At 40.9% G+C, this 23,592-nt stretch overlaps 1 protein-coding gene across 2 annotated transcripts; it reads right to left on the reverse strand.

The window, feature by feature from the left end:
- Positions 1 to 463: 463 nt before the first annotated feature.
- On the reverse strand, positions 464 to 23,592 carry colec10 (collectin sub-family member 10 (C-type lectin)). 2 transcript variants are annotated; one of them, XM_080737201.1, is made up of 9 exons: positions 23,456 to 23,592; positions 23,203 to 23,352; positions 19,863 to 19,934; positions 7,687 to 7,758; positions 4,070 to 4,123; positions 3,820 to 3,915; positions 2,998 to 3,209; positions 2,090 to 2,174; positions 464 to 1,403 (listed from the first exon to the last, which is right to left on the reverse strand). In XM_080737201.1, exons 2-9 carry the CDS (start codon positions 23,300 to 23,302, stop codon positions 1,213 to 1,215), a joined length of 882 nt encoding a protein of 293 aa, XP_080593327.1. In that variant the 5' UTR covers positions 23,303 to 23,352; positions 23,456 to 23,592; the 3' UTR covers positions 464 to 1,212. The 2 variants fall into 2 exon arrangements, with proteins under 2 accessions (XP_080593327.1, XP_080593328.1); XM_080737202.1 differs by having other exon boundaries at positions 23,203 to 23,553.

Here is a 23,592-nt window from a genome sequence, read left to right on the forward strand (position 1 = left end):
AGGGTCATTTAGTGACTATTCAGGTTAAGCCCATGGACACCCAGGACAACGATAATGATAATAATGAATACCTATACTATCCCGCGGGGGAAATTCAGATATCGCAGCCCAACCCAGCTGCTTTTTTTTTTATCAGCTTTGACCCAGCTGAACTCAACCCAGTGATGCCCACAAGGAGCGCAAGGGGGAAGGGGAGCAGTGGTAGCTGGAGTGGGGAATCGTACCTGCGATCCACTCGTCCCAGACTCCCAGACTCTTCGCCCTTCTGGCCCCCAAACTGTGGAATGAACTCCCCACTGAAGTTTAATGAGACTTTATTTAGGGAAATTCTGGTACGGATCTCGCTCATTAGAGCACTGTACGGGGAAAAAAGTCGACAGACACAGCCCACGGTCCTCCTAAGACGCGACAAGGTTCTGCAATATAATAAGCCAGAGTCTGACAAAATAAAATCATATTTGATAGCATTTTGTTTTGAATGAAAACAGCATTTCTGAAACAATGTATTCTTTTTACCAAAAAATCTAAATCAAAATTGAAAATCGACTTTTCTGATAAATAAATCTGGATTTTATTTTTAGGCCAAATCGAACAGCCCTACAATGATTACAATTATTTTATAAAAATATACATTGGGTAAGAAGTGACAGATTGTGTGAATGTGAATTGACATTATGTTTCTGTGCCTACAGTATGACAATAACAAATACCAGTGCATCTATTCTATTTGTGGAGGTACTGTAAATAGCAGAATGATAGATATACAGTATATTGTTTCATGACCAGGGGTCATCAAGGTGTGTGTACACACACAAAATGTGTCCATGGCAAAGACGTGGGCTTGTACATGGCACATTTTAGATTTTCTGTTTTACACACCATAATGTTCTTATTTTTAAGTCTCACACTGATGTACTACGACACTATGGCACATTATAGTTCACTAGTCCTATAGTGGTTCTTAAGTTTCATTTGCAATGACCCCCATAACTCTGAGAGTGTACAAATGGAACCAAATGGACCATCCATTTGTACACTCTCATAGAATGAGAGTTACAGACCTGTCATGGTCATCCAGGGCTATCTCTTTATGTGTTTCTGGTAATACTCATGTTGTATGTCTGTGTCAAAAATAGAATTTTGGCAAAAACGTCCACCACAAGCCAACATGGCGATGACCCCAGTTCATGACCTTTAAGTGAAAATGCTCAGTTATTCTGTGTTGCCCAGCGTTGTGGGAGGAGCCACTTCACCTCCTCTCCCTCCTCCTCCTCCTCCTCCTCCTCCTCCTCTCCTCCTGCTCTTGGGGAACTCGCAGACATAGAACATGTTGGCGTCACAGTCGATGTGGCCCCAGGAGCCTGTGCTGTGCAGCTCCACACAGCTGGAGTTGTTTACAGGACCTGGACCAGTGGCGGAGAAAGTATACTCACATTCATGAAATGTAGAAATACTCTGTTACAAGTAAAAAAGTCCGGAAAATCCAAATTTACTGTGAAAAAGTAACAAAAGTATTGGTATCAAAATACCATTAGGGCACAGTCACAACACACTTTTATTCTACCTATGAGGCCGGATTCTGACAATGCATTTCAATGGGAATGGAGCGTTTTAGTTTTTTTTGTTGCAGAATCCCGCAAATGGCAGTGAACCATTCCAATCCATTCCCATTTAAATGCATTGGCAGAATCCGCCCCCATAGGTAGAATAAAAGTGACCGTGCCCTTATGCAGAATGTCCAATTTTAAAAGGTTTTCAAATGTATAAAAATATATTTTGAAAATGGCAGATCTACATGCTCACAATGCGTGGCGATGCGACGCATTGTGAGCTTGTAGATCGGCTATTTTCAAACGAACGAAATGTATACAGAGCTGAAGTGGTTAATGTATGTTTTATAATGATAATCTATAACGTAACTTTATAAAATGGTCAAATAATTACATAGTGGATTAAAAGTACTATTTGCCTCTGGGATGTAGTGGAGTAGAAGCAAAAGTACTTACAATTGGAAACTAAATTCTACTAAAAGTACCTCAAATGTTTACTTAAGTACAGTACTTGTACTTAGTTACTTTACACCACTGACCTAGAGCAGGGGCCTCCCCTTGACTCCATGCAGCAAACTCCCTCAGAGGGGAGGAGTCTGTGTATACATGGTCCTTTGTTCCATCCTGAGTGGAAATGGCACAGTGATAAAGAGAGACAGAGACTATGTTTACGAAAGTAATAATGAGAAAATAACTGAAATCATGAAAAAAGGGTTATTATATAAATCAGGGCAATTGTGAAAGCTAGGAATTCAAATGCCAAGAACGCACGCCAAGAACGCACGCCTGCACGCATCTGACGCCGCCAGTGTGGGTGTGTTCATTGAAAATAATAGGGGTGGCTGTTTTGACGCGTGCCGTCCGCAGCCGGTGTGTGGCCCCCTTAAGTCATCTCTTTATGATACTGGCCAGTGGCCACCTCTGGTAAAATCACATATATCCTATATTGAAAAGGATCATGCTGTTCCCGTCCCTTTTAATATAATGGTCTATCTCCATAACTTTGGCCAAAACAGGCCTTTTTTCACAACATTGTTACAAACATTTTGGGTGAAATGATTAAGAAATATCATATAGTTTTGTTTTGGATCTTTTTCTTTTCTTTTTTTTCTGAAAAAACTACCATTGGTTTAAGAAGGTGACGAATTATGTGTATGCCAGCATGCATGTACTGTCTTGGACCTGATAGCACATGCATGCACGTGACCTGCACCTGTAGACTTACAGCTATATTTCCATTCATGCCTATTAGCCCATATCCTTAAACTTGCCCTTTCTTACTATTTTGAAAAACATTTTAAAATACAAATAGCGGATCGACACGTCGTGAGCTTGCAGATCAGCTATTTGAAATATTCAAAAATATTTGTCAAAATAGTAAAAAATAGCAAAACAGTTTAGGGATAAGGGGTAGCCTAAGGCATGGACGAAAACATAGAGCCCTTACTGAGTCCTTGGTCTGAACCTGCAACCCGATAAAGACCCTGGTCAGCCCGGCGTTGTTGACGTAGTCTGCTATGAGGCGGTTGGAGTGCCTGCTCTTGGGCATGGCCAGGTTGCCTCCTCTCAGCTTACAGTTTACCAGAGCCTCTCTGAACCTCCTGGCCTCCTTCACCAGCAAATAGTAAGTGTCCTCCGTCTCCCTCAGACCTAGGATCACTGAGAAGTAGAAAAGTAATGTCCCATTTCACAAGTTTTCAAATGTATAACATTTTTGAAAATAGCTGATCTACAAACTCGCAGTGCGTCGCATCGCAACGCATTGTGAGCTTGTAGAACGGCTATTTTTAAATGGACAAAATGCATATACAGTAGTTGAAGTGGATAGTGTATATTTTGCAATAAATCTAAATCTACAAAGTAACTAACTAAAAGTTATAATTGTAGTGCAGTAAAAGTAGAATATTTGACTCTGAGACGTAAACACAAGTATTGAAATTTGAAAATCAAGTAAATGTACTTCAAATGACTTTCAACCACTGTACAGTATATTGTCGTTGTCGGGTGAAAACCTTGTACCGGTATGTCCAAAACCATTTGTTTTGCGTTTATCATTTTAGAAATGATTTAAACTAGTGAAAACAACCGATCTACAAGCACACAACGCCTCGCACCGCAAGGTGTTGTGTGCTTGTAGATCTGCTGTTTTCACTACCTTTGTGCGACGGCCTTCTATGATGAAGCACGGCTTTGCTTTGCGGAAAAACTGGGAGATACGAGGTTTCTACCCGACAGTGACGATATAATCACTATACCTTTCAGGACTTACCATCCTTTACAAAGTTGACCGCGTTCCTAAGCTTCCCTACATTGATGTCCAGCTGTCCAATCACCTTCCTGTATCTGCCACAGTCACACGTGGTGCCTGATTGATCAAGAGGTTTGTAGCGTAAGAATCACAGTATGTTGGCAAAACACCTATAGTCATAACATTACGTAGTATAGAGTAGAAGAGGAAAGTGACACTTATTTTATTTTTTAGGCTACTTAAATCGAGGTGAACCAGGCCAACGTCTCACCTGGTTTCCCTTTTAATCCAGTGTCTCCACCCAAACCTGTGTCACCTTTGTCACCTAGAGTGGAATAGAATCACATATTGCATGACATCAGACATGCATGGTGCATGCGAGCATGTACATTAACGTTTTAATGTCTTTAAAAAAAATGAAAATGCACTGAATAATATTAGAAATGTAGGCTTTTGGCAAGTAGTTTGTTTATTATTGTTGATGTTAAGTGTCCTCAGGTTTTTGAAAGGCATTTTATTGCGACCGAAGGTCGCATATACTCTGAAGAATCGTGTCGCTTGAGTGTCCGAAGCCTCGTGACCGTCCTTCCGAAGCCTCTGTGATGTCAGTGTGATGTCAGCGAGTTGTGACATCACTTCCTGTACAGGGCAGCTACACGAAATGTGGATAACACTATATATGGAGATAGTCCAGTCCATCATGTCATATGGGACTACCGTCATAGAAAGTAGCCATTGTTAGGCCGGAGTCAATGGCTGTCTGTCTGACTGCCAAGTCTGCCATTGACTTGCAGCGCATGAACGCCGCACTGGAGCGTGAAAACCAACAGGCCTGATGGAAAATGATACATGGCCGCAGGCTTTGTGACGTCCCACATCTTATGTGCTGGGCATACTACTAACCGACGCCAAGGACCTCCAGAGGCCATACAAAGAGTATCTAACCCGAGGCCCCTTACTAAGTAGCATACATTTACAACATACCTTCTCCAAAAACATCAATATTGAACTCCATATGTATATGGATACATACATGTATTTTTTATTAATAAAGGATAAAATAAAATAAAAATGCCATAGATGGGCATTCCCAAAAGCAAAATCCCTTTATGCCCATATATGGGGATTTCTGATGTCATCAATCTCTGGCCCTAACTAGCTCAAAAGCCTGCTTTACTCTGATTTACACCCTACCTTTCCAGATGATGACCTATTGGGTACACACTTATGTCCAAATATAGAAATCCCAAGGCATCAAACCTAAGCTTGGCTTTACTAATTAACATATGTTTCATGCCCATATATGGAGATCCCTGTCCCAATGTTATCAATATTAAGGACATATCTGGAAATGCCCATATTTGGTAATGTCCACATATGGGCATGTTTTGACATAACATAGTCAGGGAACTCCATGTATGGGCATAACATTGATTCTGTGAGTGTGCCATGATTCTGTGAGTGTGCTGAGCTCCTAGGGTTGATACCCTCACAAAAACATGAACAAACTCCCCCCAGAATGACAACAACTAGAATCGTCAGAGAAACGCTGTGGTTGGCCAGATTGTCAAGAATTGGCGCGACCTCGCCCTTTAGGGCGAGGTTGCATGTCACCCTGAGGTCGCATTCCACCCTTGGGTGTCTTACTAGTAGTATAAATTCAAGTTATTAGGGTTAGGGTTAGTTTTTGAAATTACCACACTATCAAACCTCTCTTATTTGTTGAGACATGAATGCTTCATTCTGAGATGAGATCTACAGTACAAGCCATCTCCACCAGATAGCAGCACTGCACAGTACCACAATCCGCTCCAAGCCCAATTAGATCTGCACTGGATACAGTAAAAAGCTGATGTCAACCCAATGTGACCCAGATCTAATCTTATTTATTGAAGGGAACCTCAATAAATACATGTTAAAAAAAAGACAGCTCTTTGGTTAGGAAAGTCAGATGTTTTCTATAAAAGGAGTCTAGATTTACTAGACAATAGGGAAATATCCATGTCTCACGTAGCATGTCCGCACTTGAACCTGGCCGATAATCTTAACCCCCACAACTGTCAGTTGGAAATTTAGGGGAAGTGGGCTACAATACAAACATTGCCCTGGGTTGTTTTTGTTTGACGGAGAGTAAAAAAGGGCAGATATTGGACCGCATAAACTGGCCTTTCTAAGTCGGGTGATTTCTCACTGTACACTTTAATGCTGTATATCATAATTGTGGTCGTAAACACACAAGTGTGTGTGCGTGCGTGCGCGTGCGTGCGTGTTACAGGGAATGTAGAAAGACCAGAGAATCTTAACATTTCCTACCCCACTTGGGATGCATTTTCATAGGGAATGTTACAATTACCTACTGTACCATGCCAGGGAATTTGGATAAAAAAAGGAAATAATCCATCCCACTGTCTGACACCCACCAGAGTGTGGTCCAACAGGGAGCAAGATTGTATGGGCCACATTCTTTATTCACTCTTGATTGAATAAAGGATGCTTTACATGCATAACTCTAGACATCACATGAGGCCCTGAGGCACACGGTACATGAGACCTGAGTGACCTCTAGGCGAGCGGGAACGGAAATAACTTTACGCCATGTTCGGAACCCCCAAACCGGAACCAGAATCCAAATCACTTAAACCCCAGTTTCATAAATAGCAAAAAAAGAAGAAAAAAAAAAAGAAAGAAAGAAAGAAAGAAAGAAAGAAAAAAACAGCAGCATATCTTGTCATTTAGTGTTGGATTGAAGGATTAACGGACCGCTTAATTTGAGCAAATTAAACAAACACGTGACAAACAAGATTAAACAAACTATTACTATAATAATGTTCAGTTTTTATGGCCCCACAGCAGTGTAGTGTACCCTCTGCTGTGTGGGGACATTTTGTTTTGTTACAATTCAGATTTCCTATTGCAACGATGCATTAAAATTCAGTAGGCAACAGTACTGCTGTTTGTAGAGTGGCATTTGAGATCATTATCGTTATGAATAGGTTGTAGGGGAATTGGGATGCAGTTTTAAAAAAAAAGTCAGTTTGGTTTTATACAGAACCGCTTGTGTTTTGGATGGAGAGTAAGGGGTTGTCATGGGGCTTCAAAAAGGTGAACAGGGTCTATGGTTGGATACATTGTGCCTGCCAAGGAGGCAAACAGAAGGCAATGTTGATGGAAATAATTATTCTCTGCCAGGGAATTATATTTTATTCTCCCCTGCACAGTTTTCTTTGTTGTGCCTATAGCCTACAATTTGCATTTCCCAGGTATAGTCACACTTTACTTACCAGTTACTTTAAACTACAGTTTTAATAGCTTTCGTGACAGATAAATCATCCTTTACATGAAGAACTGGCTCAGCATGTATGTGAATGTGCTTTTAAATGTGCCTTTCTGTGTGGAGTTTGCATGTTCTCCCCGTGGGTATGTACCCTCACGAAAAAACTAATCTTGCACTGGCTCCCCCTGGCCAGCCGGGGTACCTGATGGAGGGGAAAAGGAACTGGTTGGAATAACGTGTTCCTTCCACGCGCCACGTCCTACCGGGGAAACTCCCCCCTGTCAGGTGATAAGAAACGGCCTGCTTATACTTCATGCATTGAAGGAAGCATGAGCTCAGTTCGGGGCTCTCCCCAGATTGGCAGAGGGTGAGCAGCGCTCAGGATTACAGCTTAGGCAATTGCACCAGGTGAAAAATGGGTTACAAAATCGTGGGATAACTTTTTTAATGTGCTTTCAAGATGTATGATGTTTAAAAAGTAATCTAATCTTGACTAATTGATGACTCTGATGACACAGACATAAAACAGACAGAGAGAGAGGGAGAGGGAGGTGTACTGTACAATACATCTGAGCTTTTCCAGAGGTTCAAAAGATTATCCATCATTGTGATACCTTTGTCTCCCAAAGGCCCAGTCTTCCCTACGTGGCCCACCTGTCCTTTAAGGCCAGACTCTCCTGTCAATCCTAAAGGGAGGGAGGGGTGGGGGCAGTTGAGGAGAAGGCAAGGGGAGGAGGTTTAGGAGAGGAGATAGACAGACAACAGAATCACACTGTTTACTGGTTGCGTATGTTCCAATACAATCAACACAAGCAGGGAAGCCATTAGTACTGTAGGTCAGTAATATGAATACCGGTACATTTCTTTGTGGTCTTGTGCTCATTGAGTCTCCCTAAAGCCAAATCTTATCTAATCATTAACTCATATAAATTAGAAAAGAAAATTGCAACTGCAACTTCAACAGCTAGAAATGTATATAATATAATTATACAAACCTTTGAAACTGTACCTTTTTCTATGCAAACTTCTAATAAAGTATTCAATCAATCAATCAAACATTAATGTCCCATTACATTTCAACTCTGATATATTAATTATCATTTATTGTGGATAAGTAAAATTATTTTCCATTTCACGATTATTTTCTTATTTATATCATCATCAGTGTAATTACATGTTCCGATAATTTCTTTTGGGACATTTCTCCTCAGCCCTGAGGTTGTTTTCCAAACCTCTCTGCATGGTACTTTGTGCTTTGGATGACTCTATTATTGTTCATTTTACATGGGGTTTGGATGGATTTGTTTTTGGGCATTAACACAAATGACAGAAACAGCCAAAAGATGGTATTGCATGGTGTTATCCATAGAATTTAGGTAATTTGAATACATTGACTCAGTTTGAGTAATGCAGTGTAATAACACAGTAGCACAACCAATAGCAGATTATATTAGAACTACATTATTAAACGTTAAACATACAATATAAAATGCCTTTTGCATTCAGGCAATATTAACCCCTGGGTCATTTTTTGTGTATTTGTTTATTTTAGCGGTTTTCATTGTCTCCACCAGCCGAAGGCAGGGGGAGAGTATGTTTTCGCCCCTGTCCGTCTGTCCGTCCGTCCGTCCGTCCGTGCGTGCGTGCGTGCGTGTGTCCGTCCGTCCGTCCGTCCGTCCGTCCGTCCTCCGAGTTTGTGTGTAGCTAATCTCCGGCGCCGTTGGCCCAGACGCTGCCAAAATGAGCACACACACTCCCTGGATGCCTATTCAGAACCTCTGCCCCACATTTTTCACATGGGCCCGTTCTAGCGCCACCAGGAGGCCAATTTGTTTTGGCCAGTACTCCTACAGATTTTGTCCAAAAATCACGCAAATCCGTAGACAGTATCTTACAGTCATGCCATCGACATGGATCTCTCTGATTGTCCATATTCCATCCTGATTGGCTGAGATTGGCTTTCAAAGTTTGTAAGATTGGTCCATTTTGGACAAAATGCCTCAAATCACAAACGCAGAGTGTAATTAACATGAAATCGCGCACACACGTTCCCACTACTAGGATGAGGAAGAAATGCCACTTGGCGCTATAAAGGCCAATTCGTGGTTTTACCTATAACTCCACTGATCAGTTTCAAACTTTGTAAGCGCACTCCCTATAGGCCAAGGAAAAACCCTTTCCTTGCATTTTTCACATCAGCCTTTTATAGCGCCACCTGGAGGCCGACTTATGTAAGACACATTTTTGGATATTACTCATTCAGATTTGACCCAAAATGAACACAAATCAGTACACAGTATCTCTACAGTCATATGATCAAGACGGATCTGTCCTGTATTAAATATTCCATCCTGATTGGCTAAGATTGGCCTCCAAACTTTGCAGGATTGATCTGTTTCAAACAAAATGCCTCAAATCAAACACAGCGTGCAATTGTAATGAAATTGTGCACGCACATTCGCAAAAGGCCAAGGAAGAAATTACACTACAAAATGTTCAAATCAGCCTCATGGTGGTGCCATGAAAGGCCTAAGATTGGTGAAGAACACATGCCACCCTTTTTACATTGGCCTATTATACCACCACCAGGACGCAATTCATCAATATCACTTCAGTTTAACCACTTAGTAAAACTTAGTAGTTGCACTGTACCTGATGAGTTCTTTTTCCATCTACACTAACTCTCTTCACCAAAAATAGCAGATCTACAAGCTCATAACATGATGTGTTGACCCCAGAATAGGGATCCCCAGAATAGGGATGCTGGGGTTCAAGTGGTTAAACGTCTGTTCTAATGGAAACGGATATTCTCTCAGGTTTTCCTCCTTGACGTCATAGGCCTGTATCTTAGGGGGAAAGATTTGGATTTATGTATGTAGTGTAATATGACATAAGATTAAAAAGAAGAAAGACAGTATAATTCAGGGGTGCCGTGGATGTTTTTTTTCTTTTCTTTTTTTACAGGGGTGCCCTGAGCCAAAGATGTTTGAGAACCACTGAGTCACAGTATAATTGATATTACTGCTGACCATTATCCAAAACATAACATTGTTTGATTCTTGAGGAAGCCACTGGATTCCTTTCATTTCAGTCCATCGTGAAAGTAAAATCACAAAAATTTGAAATGATGTTTTTTATTGAAGTCTAGCTGAAAATAGTCCATATAGTCTAGAGGAAATACAGTATAATTTACCAAATGAAATGTAAACATCCACAACTTATTAACCAAACAATTAAGTTATGTCTAATTTATGTTGGTATACTGTAACATAACTATGGAGAACATGTAAACAGTATACAGCAATTAACAGGAAACAGTAATGATCACACACAATATGAGCAAAGCTGAGAATAGGTAATGACCTGATCCCTTAAAGGGGCACTCCACCACTTTTCAACCTATGTTCATATAATTGGTCCTCACTCAAAAATAGCTTTTCTTTTTTTTTTTCTTTTTCTTTTTTTTTCTCAGAGGAGGGCTGTGGGCAGGTCAGAAACCCATCGTCTTGTGACATAATCGATTGCCAATCCAGCTTATAGAAACTGCAGACTTTCTATTCCTGAAAAGTTGCTATTTTAAAGTGGAAGCCATTGTTCTCGCGATAATAAAAATCTAAATATTTTTTTTCAAAAATATTGATTACATTTCTTTTTTGGAAAATGATGATGTCACAAGACGATGGATTCTGAACTTCCCACAGCTCTCCTAGGAGACTTGGACTGAGTAGAACATTTTTTTGATATTTTATCATGAACATTAGTGAGGACCTATTATACGCCGAGATCTATCTTTAGAGGGGTCCCTGGTTCCTGTGCGTTCAGGCTTTCCGGAGAAACGGACTCCTTCACCGAGTAAATGCTGTTGTTATGTTGAGGCAAGCTACACGGGCGCCTACAAATATGGCCGCCGTATTGTGATAGCGACCCCACTTCAAGATGCTCTGTGATTGGCCGGCAGTGTATAACCCTCGCTGTGATTGGCCGGTAGTGTATGATGACGCAATTTTGCCGCGAAATTCTCCCCCCCTCACGGCTCATAGAAAACATATAAAGAGAAGGCTTCAGAAGCTGAAAATAACGGAGTGGGTGTTCTAAAACTTTAGCGATTTAACAGTTTTAAGACAATTTTAAGATTTGTTTTATAAAAAAAGTTACATGGTATAACTTTAAGGAATGACATGAGACATTTAGACGTATACAATCCTCTGTGTTAATTTATCTATTTGTAATTCACAGAGTGTACAAATGCAACCGAATTCAATTAACACTGGGGATTCTATGTGTAGTACCATTGATCTGAGAGTGTGATTTTTTAAATGTGCAACAGTACAGCGCACTATTCTGCTCATGTTCCGACTTGACTCAACTGTCAATTCTCCACCTTGCCTGTCTACCACTCTACAACAAGGCATTGCACACACATTACTCACTCGCTGTCTGTCACCATCTTGTCTAAAGACAGCACTGTCCCATATTTGTGTTGTTGCGACCGTAGGTCGCTATTAACAGTACTACTGCCTTTTAATTTGAAGGGATGCTTGGTGCCTTGGTGCCGCGCCGCTTCCTCCGTAGGCCGCCGCTATTATTTTGAAGGGGATTCTTTTTGTTTTTTTGGATTATCACTTGACGGCAACGTTTACGTCATCTACTGTAGTCACATGACAGTGTGGGCCCAGAAAAGAAACATGGCTGCGCCCTGCCGAGTGTATTTTCTACTCTAAACAGGTCACCCTTTGGATCAAAATGTCTCTTTTTGAGTAAATGAAGTCTCTTTATGGGCCTCTCAATGGATTTACTATGGCGGAGCTTCACTTCGCGTGCACGCCCAACGTGCGTTGTAAACAAATCGCGGACATTACCGATGCGGGCGGGACCGGAGCGACGTACTGTAAGTAATTATACTTTTACTGTAAATACAGTAAGATTGACGGTGCTCACCGTCGACGGCACCATGATTTTAACCCTTTAAATGCCGGTGAGGATCGTCAACGGCAGCAGAACTGTTAAGTACCAGTAAGGCTCCCTAATCGGGAGATAAGCGACCGTAGGTCACTTATCTCCACAAATAGGGCAAAAATGTGTTTTGCCAAAATCTTCCTGATCCATGTTGATGACATGAGTGTAGACATACTGTGTAGTGATTTTCGTGATTTTAGGGCAAAATCTGTAGGAGCAGTGTCCAAAAATGTGTTTTTAAAAATCGGCCTGGAGGTGGCGCTATATGGGACAGATTCATGTTGATGGGATGAGTGTAGACATACTGTGTACCGATTTGCGTGATTTTAGGGCGAAAATTGTAGGAGCAGTGTCCAAAAATGTGTTTTGGAAGAATCGGCCTCATGGTGGCGCTAGAAGAGGGCCATGTGAGAAATGAGGGGTGGAGTCTCCGTGCCGGCAAGGCGGGCGAATAGGTACCGGCCCCGGCTGTCCCGGTCGCTCCTAGCCGGAGTTACGGCATTTTATGTGAGCTGCAGTGTAGGGGGTCCTCCACTGGGGGCGCCACCACTTTTGCATCCGTTCTGGAGCACCAGGAGTCGGTGGTCCCCGGGAATTCCCCGTGAGCAGCCCCGTTGGGGTGGTCATTTGGTCATGTTTGCGCATTTGGTCATTTTTTACATCTGGGGGTCCCCCAGGGACCTGGGGGTCCCTGGAGCTCCGGGGGTCCTTGGAGGTTGTAGTTTGGCAGCCAAGGAACGTGTGTGCAAAATTTGGCATGGATCGGGGCAACGGTTGCGGAGATATAAGCAGGGAAAAAGTGTGACGTGTGAGGTGTGACAGACAGACTGACGGACGGACTGACGGACTCACTCACACTTTGTGCAGGTTTTGATAGTAAATGCGACCTACGGTCGCAATGAAAACTTGCAGCTCATGTCCGAATGTCTGTCTGTCTTTCAAAGTTGATCCCATGCCAAAGGGCCAGCGCTCTCCCAGCAGTCTGCTGTCACCCAGGCAGATGCGTGCACTCGCCCATGTGAGCGACCATCGCTTCTCAAGTTCTCGCCCTTAGGGCTTCTTACTAGTTTACTTGCTGTTCTACTGGCCTATTTTGTTGTCATGTCTTTTCTTGTGAAGCTATTCTTCATCTAAGATTTCTATTTCCTGTTTTATATTTGTTTTTCTATGGTTGTGAATATTGTGGTGCAAAAATCACACGCCAAATTCCTTGTAAATGAGCTCTTACTCAACATATTATTTCTCGGTGTGTGAAAGTAGGAGGGTTGAGAATATGAAAGAGAAACTTTATGGGAAAAGGTCTGTGGAGGCAGAGGCTTGCTGCCAGCACCAGAATGAGTCTATTCAGCTGCAAATGGATGGGCTTTGAAATAATAAGTGACAGCCTTCAGAGTGATTATGTGCTCACACACACACACACACACACACACACACACACACACACACACACACAGACACACACACACACACACACACACACACACACACACACACACACACACACACACACATGTGCACACACGCGAGTGCGTGCGCACGCACGCACGCACGCACGCACGCACACACACACACACACACACACACACACACACACACACACACACACACACACACACACAGAGGTCATGCATTTGCACAGGTGCAGTGCAGACACACAAGGTAGGCGCCTAAGCAAGCAAGAATTCATAAACATCAAGCAATGTCCCATTTACCACTTGTTTCATATTTTATTTCAAAAAAGTTCTCTCTCACAATTTTGAGGTATTTTTGTGTGTGTGGTCTTCTGTGTTTGATTTAAGTATCCCTGTGTAATTTTCCACTTGAATGCCCAAGATGCTCCATCATTAAGATTTTGACAAACTCACGTCTGTTACAGACCTGGCCTGGTAACAATGTTATTTCTGGCTTCTTTCATTTTTTTTTCTTTTTCTTTTTACTTCATGAAGCAATTGGCAGCGTTGGATCAATTTATTGATTATATTGACATACCGTACGGTGGGAATAGATGTATTTTGGAACAATTTGAAGTAAAGCAGCCTCACTCACTCACTCACTCACAGAACAAATAACATTGACAGACTCTCTCACAAGATGGTACACTAAGTATCAGTGGTGGAAAGTAACTAAGTGTACTCAAATGCTGTACTTAAGTACACATTTTAGGTATTTCTTTATACTTTACTTGAGTATTTCCAATTTTCAATACTTTTACTTCTACTCCACACCACACTACATCTCAGAGGCAAATATTACACTTTTACTCCACTACAATTATTTGAAAACTTTAGTTACTATAATAACATATCAGTATTACAAAACATAGACTAACCACTTCAGCCCTATATACATTTCAGCCATTTGAAAACAGCCGATCTACAAGCTCACAATGCGTCGCTATTTTCAAAAGATTTATATACATTTGAGAAGTCGTGAAATGGGACATTCTGCATGATGAGTTCTTTCTACTTTTGGAACGTTACGTACATTTTGATACCAATACTTATCACCAGGCACGTACCCAGATAGACATCAATGGGGGCTTGAGCCCTTGCCCTTTTATCCGTCTGTAAAAAGTGCCCTCTCCAGACCATGAATGCAGTTTTTACTATGGTGAAAGAAATGCAAATGCCCTCTTTCCATGCCATACCTGAAGGCAGCATTCAAGAGAATTGCCTTGTCCAAACTCTCCTGAACTTGAATGCAGCTTCTTATGTTGAAAGAATAGCCCTCTCTGTATAGAAATACATCTCTCACATCTCCAGTATTGACTTGATTATGCTTAGTTCAGTGTGGTATCACAAACCGATATTTCCACCAAAAGGCCCTTTTAGAAATGTCAGCCCCTGCCTCTCTAACATTCTGTGCACGTCCATGCTTATCAAGTACATTTTGAATTTGGAACTTTTATTCAGAACTTGTACCAGATCTATTCCTACATAGCAGTATTTTACATAAGCAAATAATGTGAGAAACCTTTTTCCACCACCGCTAAATATGCAGTATGCCAGTTTAACTGTCGACATAGACCTCCAGATAACAATCCTGCCATCAGCATGGTGTTCTCTTTATAATGACCAAGCCTCTAACTGGTGTGACGTCTGCTCTAGACTCTCCAGCTGCGAGGGTAAAGGCATAATTCAACATTCTAATATTCAAATCAGGGAGTTCTGATGGCCGTTTCTTGGGTTTCATCTTTTTTATTTGAATAATAGTCGCAGTGAGAGTGACTCTGTAGTTATTCATTTTCGATCTGTACTTTTTATTTAATACAACCTTCAAAAAACCGAGCAATAAAATTGCAAATAAGTCTGGCAATGTTAACTACACTGACAGTGCAGTGGCAATTTGCCAAGACATTTATTACTGTAATGACCTAATAGTATGTGTTATCAAACAAAATAGAGGAGATTGTGAAAGAAAGAGCGGTGGGGTTGTAGTAGTGTTGATTTCAACGACTAAAACTTTGACAAAAAATATCCGTCGACTACCTTTTTTCACTGACAAAAACGGAATAAAAACTAAATAAAACTAAGCTATGGTGACTAAAACTGAGACTAAATATATTGCCAATTTTGTCAACACAAAAATGTTATTGAGGGACTAGTGGAGAAGAGATCCAGTAGAACTAAAAGACAATTAAGTCATTCTATGTTCGGTTGTGCTTGGGTGTAGCTCTGAAATAGCAGATGTACAAGCTCAACGTGTCGCAGCATGACGCGTTGTGAGCTTGACGCGTTGTGAGCTTGAGCTTGTCAGCTATTTTCAGCATGCAACCAAGTGTAAAATCTGCCATTACGACACCATCAAGGCACACTCAAGGTCAAAATCAAATGTAGATTTAGTCGACTAAAGTCTTATGATATTTAGTTGACTAAAACTAGACTAATAGATTTCAGATGACTAAAATATGACCAAAACTAAATCAAAATTTGCTGTCAAAATCAACACTAAGTTGTAGTCGTGGTTTGATCAAGTAAGGGATAATGAACAGCTAGGCACTGTAGGCACTGCTAGGCAGTCTTTATTGATAAATAAACCCTGACAGAAGTTTAGCTGTAAAATGACATAATTTGTTTGTTCATACGGCAAAGAAACAATGCTCCATGGATTGACATGATACAGATGCTCAGTCCATGCCCATGTCAGTGGTCTGCTCTTCATAGCAGCGGTCTGCTATCGAGAAATAACAGACCACTGAATGCAGTGATTGACCAATCAGAATTGCACATTCACCCAACCAACCGTGTAATAACATACAATAACAAAGGTCCTCAGCCAGATTTGGTTTAGCAAAGCGGCACACAGTATTCAGTGGTCTATACATTATAGAAAAAGCATGGTAAGTGCTATACTAGCACTTACCCCTAACTAGGTAAACTGATTACAACAGTGAGGGGTAGGGGGGAAAAAAAAGGTCCTCGCCTTAAGAGCATTTTCGAGCATAGTAAATTACATGAATATACAAATTTAGGACAATTGCTTGTTTGCCCCGGGAAGTTGGAGTGAGAAGCTATTTTAGATGTGCCCAAACGGATCCCTGGAAGCATCATTAACAGTCAAGTATGCCCTTTTTAAACACTGCTAAAGTAAACGACCGTTGGGATGTTTCCTGTAAAGGAGACTAAATTAAGCTGGGGAACACATGTGTCATCCTACAGGGCTGCTGACATAATACTGTGCGAACACATCATAGGAGCCTGTGTTCATTCCTACAGCGAACGTACACACAGCAGACCATAATGATTGGGTTCGCCATACTGTTGAAAAGTTGTTCCCTCCGAGTTGAAAAGTTGAAAATGCAGAAGCCAAGGTTTATTTTATCTTGATCTTCCTTTTTTTTCACTGCTTCCTCCTTTCTTTCTTGGAAAAAGACTCCAACAATCCTGATGTTTTTGTTTTTCACGCACTCTGATGAGAGAAGTGTGCTTGTACAATGGGTAATTTGTGTGTGTGTGTGTGTTGGTGTTTGTGTGTGTGTGTGTGTGTGTGTGCGTGCGTGCGTGCGTGCGTGCGTGCGTGCGTGCGAGCGTGCGTGCGTGCGTGCGTGCGTGCGTGTGTTTTATGACCACATCTATGTGAGCGGATGGGCATAATGTGCGTGCATACGTGCGTGTGCACTATTAAAGCTGGGCAATATATCGAACATTTATCGATATCAAAGTACAGTATCAACATGCGAGGTATACATGTCAACGAAGATGGCTTGAAATGCGGTATTGGTGTATCAAATGAATTAATAGAAACACTATGCATGCACGTAGCACATGCAAAAAAGCAGAGCATCTGTAACCAGGTGTGCTCATTTCAATAAAACCATCGTTCAGAAATGGAAATATTATTCTATGTGTACTGTGCAGTGCATCATTATCTTGGTTAAGCAGGCAGTGGACCTAAAGCAGAAAAACTATATAATGCAATTATTTTTACTATTGTGAGTAATATCGATATCGAGGTATATTTAACTACGTTATCGAATATCAAAGGTTTTAGTAATATCGCCCAGCCTTAGTGTGCTCACATTTTGCCCTGATTGGTCAGCCAGCCAGTCAAATTGGAACACAGGCAGGACAACACATGAAGTTCCTCCAAAGAAGCACAGCAAGGCATCTACCGGTATCACACAGGCCAAAATCTGTAGTACCGGTATATGTTGTATCAGTGGTGCCGTGACGCAAGTCCAGGGGTGCCTCAGAATACTTTCATAATACAATATTCTCACTATTTTTATTTGCTATTTGTTGGTGAATGTTTCCCCCAGAATAGGGATGCTGGGGTTCAACTGGTTAAATGTTGAGTATTATGGTTTTTCCAATCTGTCCTATAATGGAAACTACTATTCTCTCAAGTTTTCCTCGTGGCATATTATATCTTAGGGGGAAAGACTTACACAATTGCATATCATAATATTACATAAATGTAAGGTGAAGTAACAATGAGATTCAGGTTTGCCTTGGATGAAAACATTATTTACAGGGGTGAAACTGAGACAAAATGTTTGAGAACCACTGTCACTGTCACTGGTACTGTATATATAACAAAATGTAACTGGAAAAGCATGGACATCTTGATTCTTCACAGCAAAATCCTAAGTGTTTGTTTAACTCTCCATGGAACCCAGAGTGAGGATTTTACCTGCTAGTGTGTGTGTGTCTTATTTCCACATGTTTTAAACCCATGCAGGTCTACTGTAATGAGCTGAGATCTTGATGTGTGAACTTAATAAGTGGTGGATTTTATGAGTAATATAATGCTCTTAATACTGAAATACCTGACCAGGGTTAAAGTAAACGTGTCTTGGTGAAAGGATAAAGGAGTCATGTGTATACTACTGTGCAATTAAACAAAATAGGCCTATATACATGTATATATTTTACTTTTTATTTATTTATGCACTGATATAATACAGTTTATTTTCTTGTTATCGTTTCCATTTAAATGATAACGATTATAAGCATTTATTTGAAATACGGTAATGCAGTTATATAGACATTGCAATTTCAAATGGCATTGGCATTAGGCGTGACAAATGTCAAAAATACTGAGCACAGTGCACAGTGCATGTAGTCAACTGACTTCCTCTTAAGATGTGTATCATATGTGTGATAAGATCAGATCTGAACTGTCAGGGAGGGAAGCATGACTGTGGATATGAACACAGTGCCAAGTTGGTCTTCCTTGTGGGAAAGAGCGAGAACTATCTGTCTCCTCAGTGTCAGATAACCCAGAAAAACAGAATGTCAAGAAAGGTCTGGAAATGATTTTGAATGAATTTTAAATGAATATTTGGTTCCACACCGTGGCCTTACTTACAATCCATACAAAATCTCCTTGCATATTTTTATAACCAGCCAACTTCCTCTTTTTTTCCAACAGACTGTAACACCGTTTTCTCTTTTCTTTTTGTAACAAACGACGCGTTGAATAAGTAAACACTCAAATGAATGGAATGATGGATGAAGTGATAGAAGGAAAACAATGAACAGCATAATAGGCTATTTGCAGTGGTTCTCGACCAGTGGTCTGGGGACCACCAGTGGTCCTTGAGGGGGTTCCAGGTGGTCCCCAGCTAAGTGATGGAGAGTTGGTAACCAAATGTACCCTTATAGATCTTTAACTCTTGAGAGCAATAATTTAACTCTTGAAAGCGTGGAAAAATAAAACCAAATGGACCCATAAGGGTAACTCTCAATTAATATTACACATCTGCATTGCTTAATTGACAAGAAATCTACACAATTATAGGTGGAAGAATTGTTATTTTGATCAACATTTTGCCTGCAGTGCTATCTTTATTTCTATGGAACCACATCAATACAGCATGGAATTGTAGACAAAATCTTATCCAAAGACAACACAATAGTTTTGGCTGTGAGAATCTCATTAAATGGTGGTCTGTGGCTCAAATGCAGAATAAATAATGGACCTTACATGTGAAAAGGGTTGAAAACCACTGACTTAGATGGATGATGGATGACGTGGGAAAACAATGTGTACAGGATAGTATATAGCAGTGGTTCCCAAAGTTTTTAGCCTGTGACCCAAAAGAGGGATGAGACATTTGCCCGGGACCCAAACTAGTGAAAACAGCAGATCAACAAGCTCACAGCTTGTAGAATGGCTATTTTCACTACTTCTTAAACATTTGTTCTCTAATTTATGGAATTTCTCAGATTTTTCTTGAAATAATCTTTGACCGGCAGTGTTATACAAAATGTAATTCCTCAACTCTTATTGCTTGTCAGGGTGGGGGGTCCCCAGTTAAAATATGATAATTTGGGGGGGTCAAGGCCTGAAAAGGTGAGAGGCACTGGATTAGAGAAAGCTGTCAGCGTACCTGGAGGTCCCGGAGGCCCCGTCTTCCCCAGTCTCCCCAGCTCTCCCACCTCACCAACCTCGCCCTGGTCTCCTGAAAGAAAAACAATTTGCAGAACATGTCATGTGAGATGGCAGGGGTCATCGATATGTCATCTTTCTTATTTATCTTTTTTGTGTTATAATTGATTCTTCTTTTCCTTATTGTTTTTAAATGTTTAACTTTTTTTGATTTGTGAAGTGCATTGGGCTGCACTTGTATGAAATGTGTTATATCAATAAAGTTTGATTTATTGATTGATACACAGACAACATGTGTCTGTGGCAAGACTTGGTCTAGCTGTCCATTTAGATTTTGTTTTTACACACCATAAGACACAGTTACTGAATATCAGTCTCCTGGTTTTCTTCAGAATGTTTGTGACACCGATTTAGTACAGTATGACACTATGGCACAGTCCACTAGCAGTGGTTCTCAAATGTTTTATTTTCAAGGACACCCGTAACTCTGAGAGTGTACAAATGGACCCTTGTGTACATTCTCAGAATTACAGACCTGTTATGGTCATTCAGGGCTAGCTCTTTGTGTTTCTAGTCATATTATTGTCCACCTCATTTTGTATGTCCTGAAATGAAAATGGAATTTTGACAAAATGTCCACCACAAGCCAGCATGGCGATGACCCCCTGGTGAGATGGAGTGTCAAGTAAAGGGCTGGGAAATGAAGCAATATTATTATCAATATAGTGATATCAGATTAGAATCGTCTGGAATTTGGATATTTTAATATTGTGATAGGGCATATACAGTAAGTGGGTCTTTCACTGGTTATAATCATTTAAGCCTTATTTTATACTTTCAAGTTAAAAAGAAAACGTATATTATCACCACAATAGGCTTTTATCTTTACCATAATACCACATTTACCGGTATACTGTATATTGTATATTGTTTGATTTATCACCCAGCCCAGACATATAGTATGTCTGAGAGTGTAAACACTGGTCCATTTTGGTACATTTTTATACTCTGAGCTAAATCAATATTGAGGATTTTGCTGTGAAATGTATGTGTGAAACACATGTGTGTGCACGCACACATGCACGCACACACACAGCTCGCATACACACACACGCACGCACGCACGCACGCACGCACGCACGCACGCACGCACGCACGCACGCACACACACACACACACACACACACACACACACACACACACACACACACACACACACACACAATTACATCCTGGAGCCATGGTCTACAGTGACTGGGATGAGTCTTGTATAAATAATCAGTTGGGTTCACTAGCAGCTGCCCAAATACACACAGTCATAGCAGGTCAGAGCTTACATAGACAACCCAAATGAAAACTCTGACATTTCTGGTTTCTTTATATGCATTTAGTCTGCCTCCGTGTGTGTGTGTGTGTGTGTGTGTGTGTGTGTGCGTGCGTGCCTGCCTGCCTGCCTGCCTGCCTGCCTGCCTGCCTGCAAGCGTCATTCAGAGAAAAGAATCACAGTAAAATAATCAGTGTTCATTTAAACTCTGAAGTGTAAATATGGACCCATAAGGGTGTAATCTGGGTCCATTACTACACTCTGAGAGATACATAAACACTGAGGACTTTACTGCAGTCTTTGTGTTTCTGAAAGAGTTCACCTTTAAGGTCAAATGAGCTTCACACCACTATTCAGCAGAATTGAATAAAAAGAGGATTGTCAGGTGGAGGACCAAACATGTGGGGGATCTAACCGGGAACCTCTCGGTCATATAACACACTCAGGGGTGTCACACCAAATTCTGGACCCTAAGTACAAGGAATCACTGCGGGCATGAATGTTCATACCCATTTAGACTGAGAAGGCATTATTACGCATTATTTTGTGCTTTATATAGCAGATATACAAGCTGATATACAAGCAGATATACAAGCAGATATACAAGCTCACAGTGCGGCACCGAGTGCTGCGCTGTGAGCTTGTATATCTGCTATTTTTCAATAGCTAAAGTATAAAATAATTAAGGCCCTGTAAATTAATTAAGGCCCTGTAACTGTTTGTTACACATACCAAAGACAATATAAGACAACACAATGAAACACTACCAAAACGTTGCCATCATTTTAGAATGGACATACCGGTAATCCCAGTAAACTCCTTATTTCATATTGGGCGACAACACACAAGTCTTTAGTCCACGGAGCCGAGTTGGATGCGCTATGCTCCAAAATTCCTATGTGTTTATTTACACTCTCCGAGTTAAATTAACACTTGTGGTTTGTACCGTGTAGATAAAGGGCAAACGCTAAACTCTGGCCCAAACTCTCCTTTTTGAGGCTGTTCTTTTTTTTCTCTCGAACCAGTGTGAAGGAAACTACAAGCTGTATCAACAAATGGAAGTAAAGTGTAACAGTTTATTAGGTCTGTCTGTTGTCTCCACAGGGTTATTGCTGTCTGAATCAGCGGGGAGTGCTGTTGCGGAACAAGCTACTGGATGTCATAAAAACAGAAAACATACTGACGAAGGCATTCCCTCCAAGAGACTAACGGGGCAGCAGACTGCTGTTAGCCAATAAATTACAGGACATTACATGCATGGTGCCTTTTTTTAATGCATTCTGTAACCTTTGTCATGTACTATGGGGGTTTTCCCCCAGTCACTTACACAGTACACTTTCCATTGATGTCAACGTTCATTGGTAGTTGTATTTTTTAATGAAAGTATTTTACTACATGCATGCAGTGGTGTAATGTAACTACAGTAAGTTAATTTACTTAAGTATTGTACGTAATATTTTTAGGTGTTTGTACTTTACTTGAGTATTTCCAATTTTCTATGCTTTTACTTCTACTCCATTACATCTCAGAGGCAAATACTATACTTTTAGCCACTACATTTATTTGAAAACTTTAGTTACTAGTTACTTACAGTATATATACATTTTAGCCATTTGAAAATAGCCAATCCACAAGATCACATCGCAGCGCATTGTGAACTTGTAGATCTGCCATCGTGACCTTGTAGATCTGCTATTTTCAAAAGATCAAAAGATGCGAAATGGAACATTCCACATAATGAGCACTTTCTACTTTTGGTACTTTAAGTACATTTTGATGCCAATACTTTTGTACTTTCACTCAAGTACATTTTGAATTCTGGACTTTTACTTGTAAGTTGTATTTCTACATTGCAGTATTGATACTTTTACTTGTGTTTGTTGTTCACCACTGCATGCATACACACCCACACACACACACACACACACACACACACACACACACACACACACACACACACACACACACACACACACACACACACACACACACACACACACACACAGACAAGGCTCACCTTTAGATCCAGGTAGTATGGTATTAGTACAGACTTCTGGTGAGGCGTGGAGATAACCGCAGACAGCTGACAACACACAGAATACCAGCAATCTTCTCATCTTCTTCGTGTCCTCTGCCTGAATCCAAGTCTCAACACAGTCCAGCAGAGCTGCAAATCGACACAATTATAGTTCATGGTCATCAATGACGCATCATCACAACTCCCCAAAGGTCCTGGTTGTGCACGCTATAGCCAACAAACAGAACACTACCTTGATCCAGAGAGGTTTGTGAAGGGGTGATGCGGGAGAGGAGATCCAGTGAAAAACAACGTTAGTATGCAGGAAAGAAGCAATGCTGCAAGAGACGGTACCACTGACATCATCTGTTTGAAAATATATTGATGAAG

Source organism: Nannobrachium achirus, assembly GCF_963921795.1.
Source record: "Nannobrachium achirus genome assembly, chromosome: 2".
Classification (NCBI taxonomy): Eukaryota; Metazoa; Chordata; class Actinopteri; order Myctophiformes; family Myctophidae; genus Nannobrachium; species Nannobrachium achirus.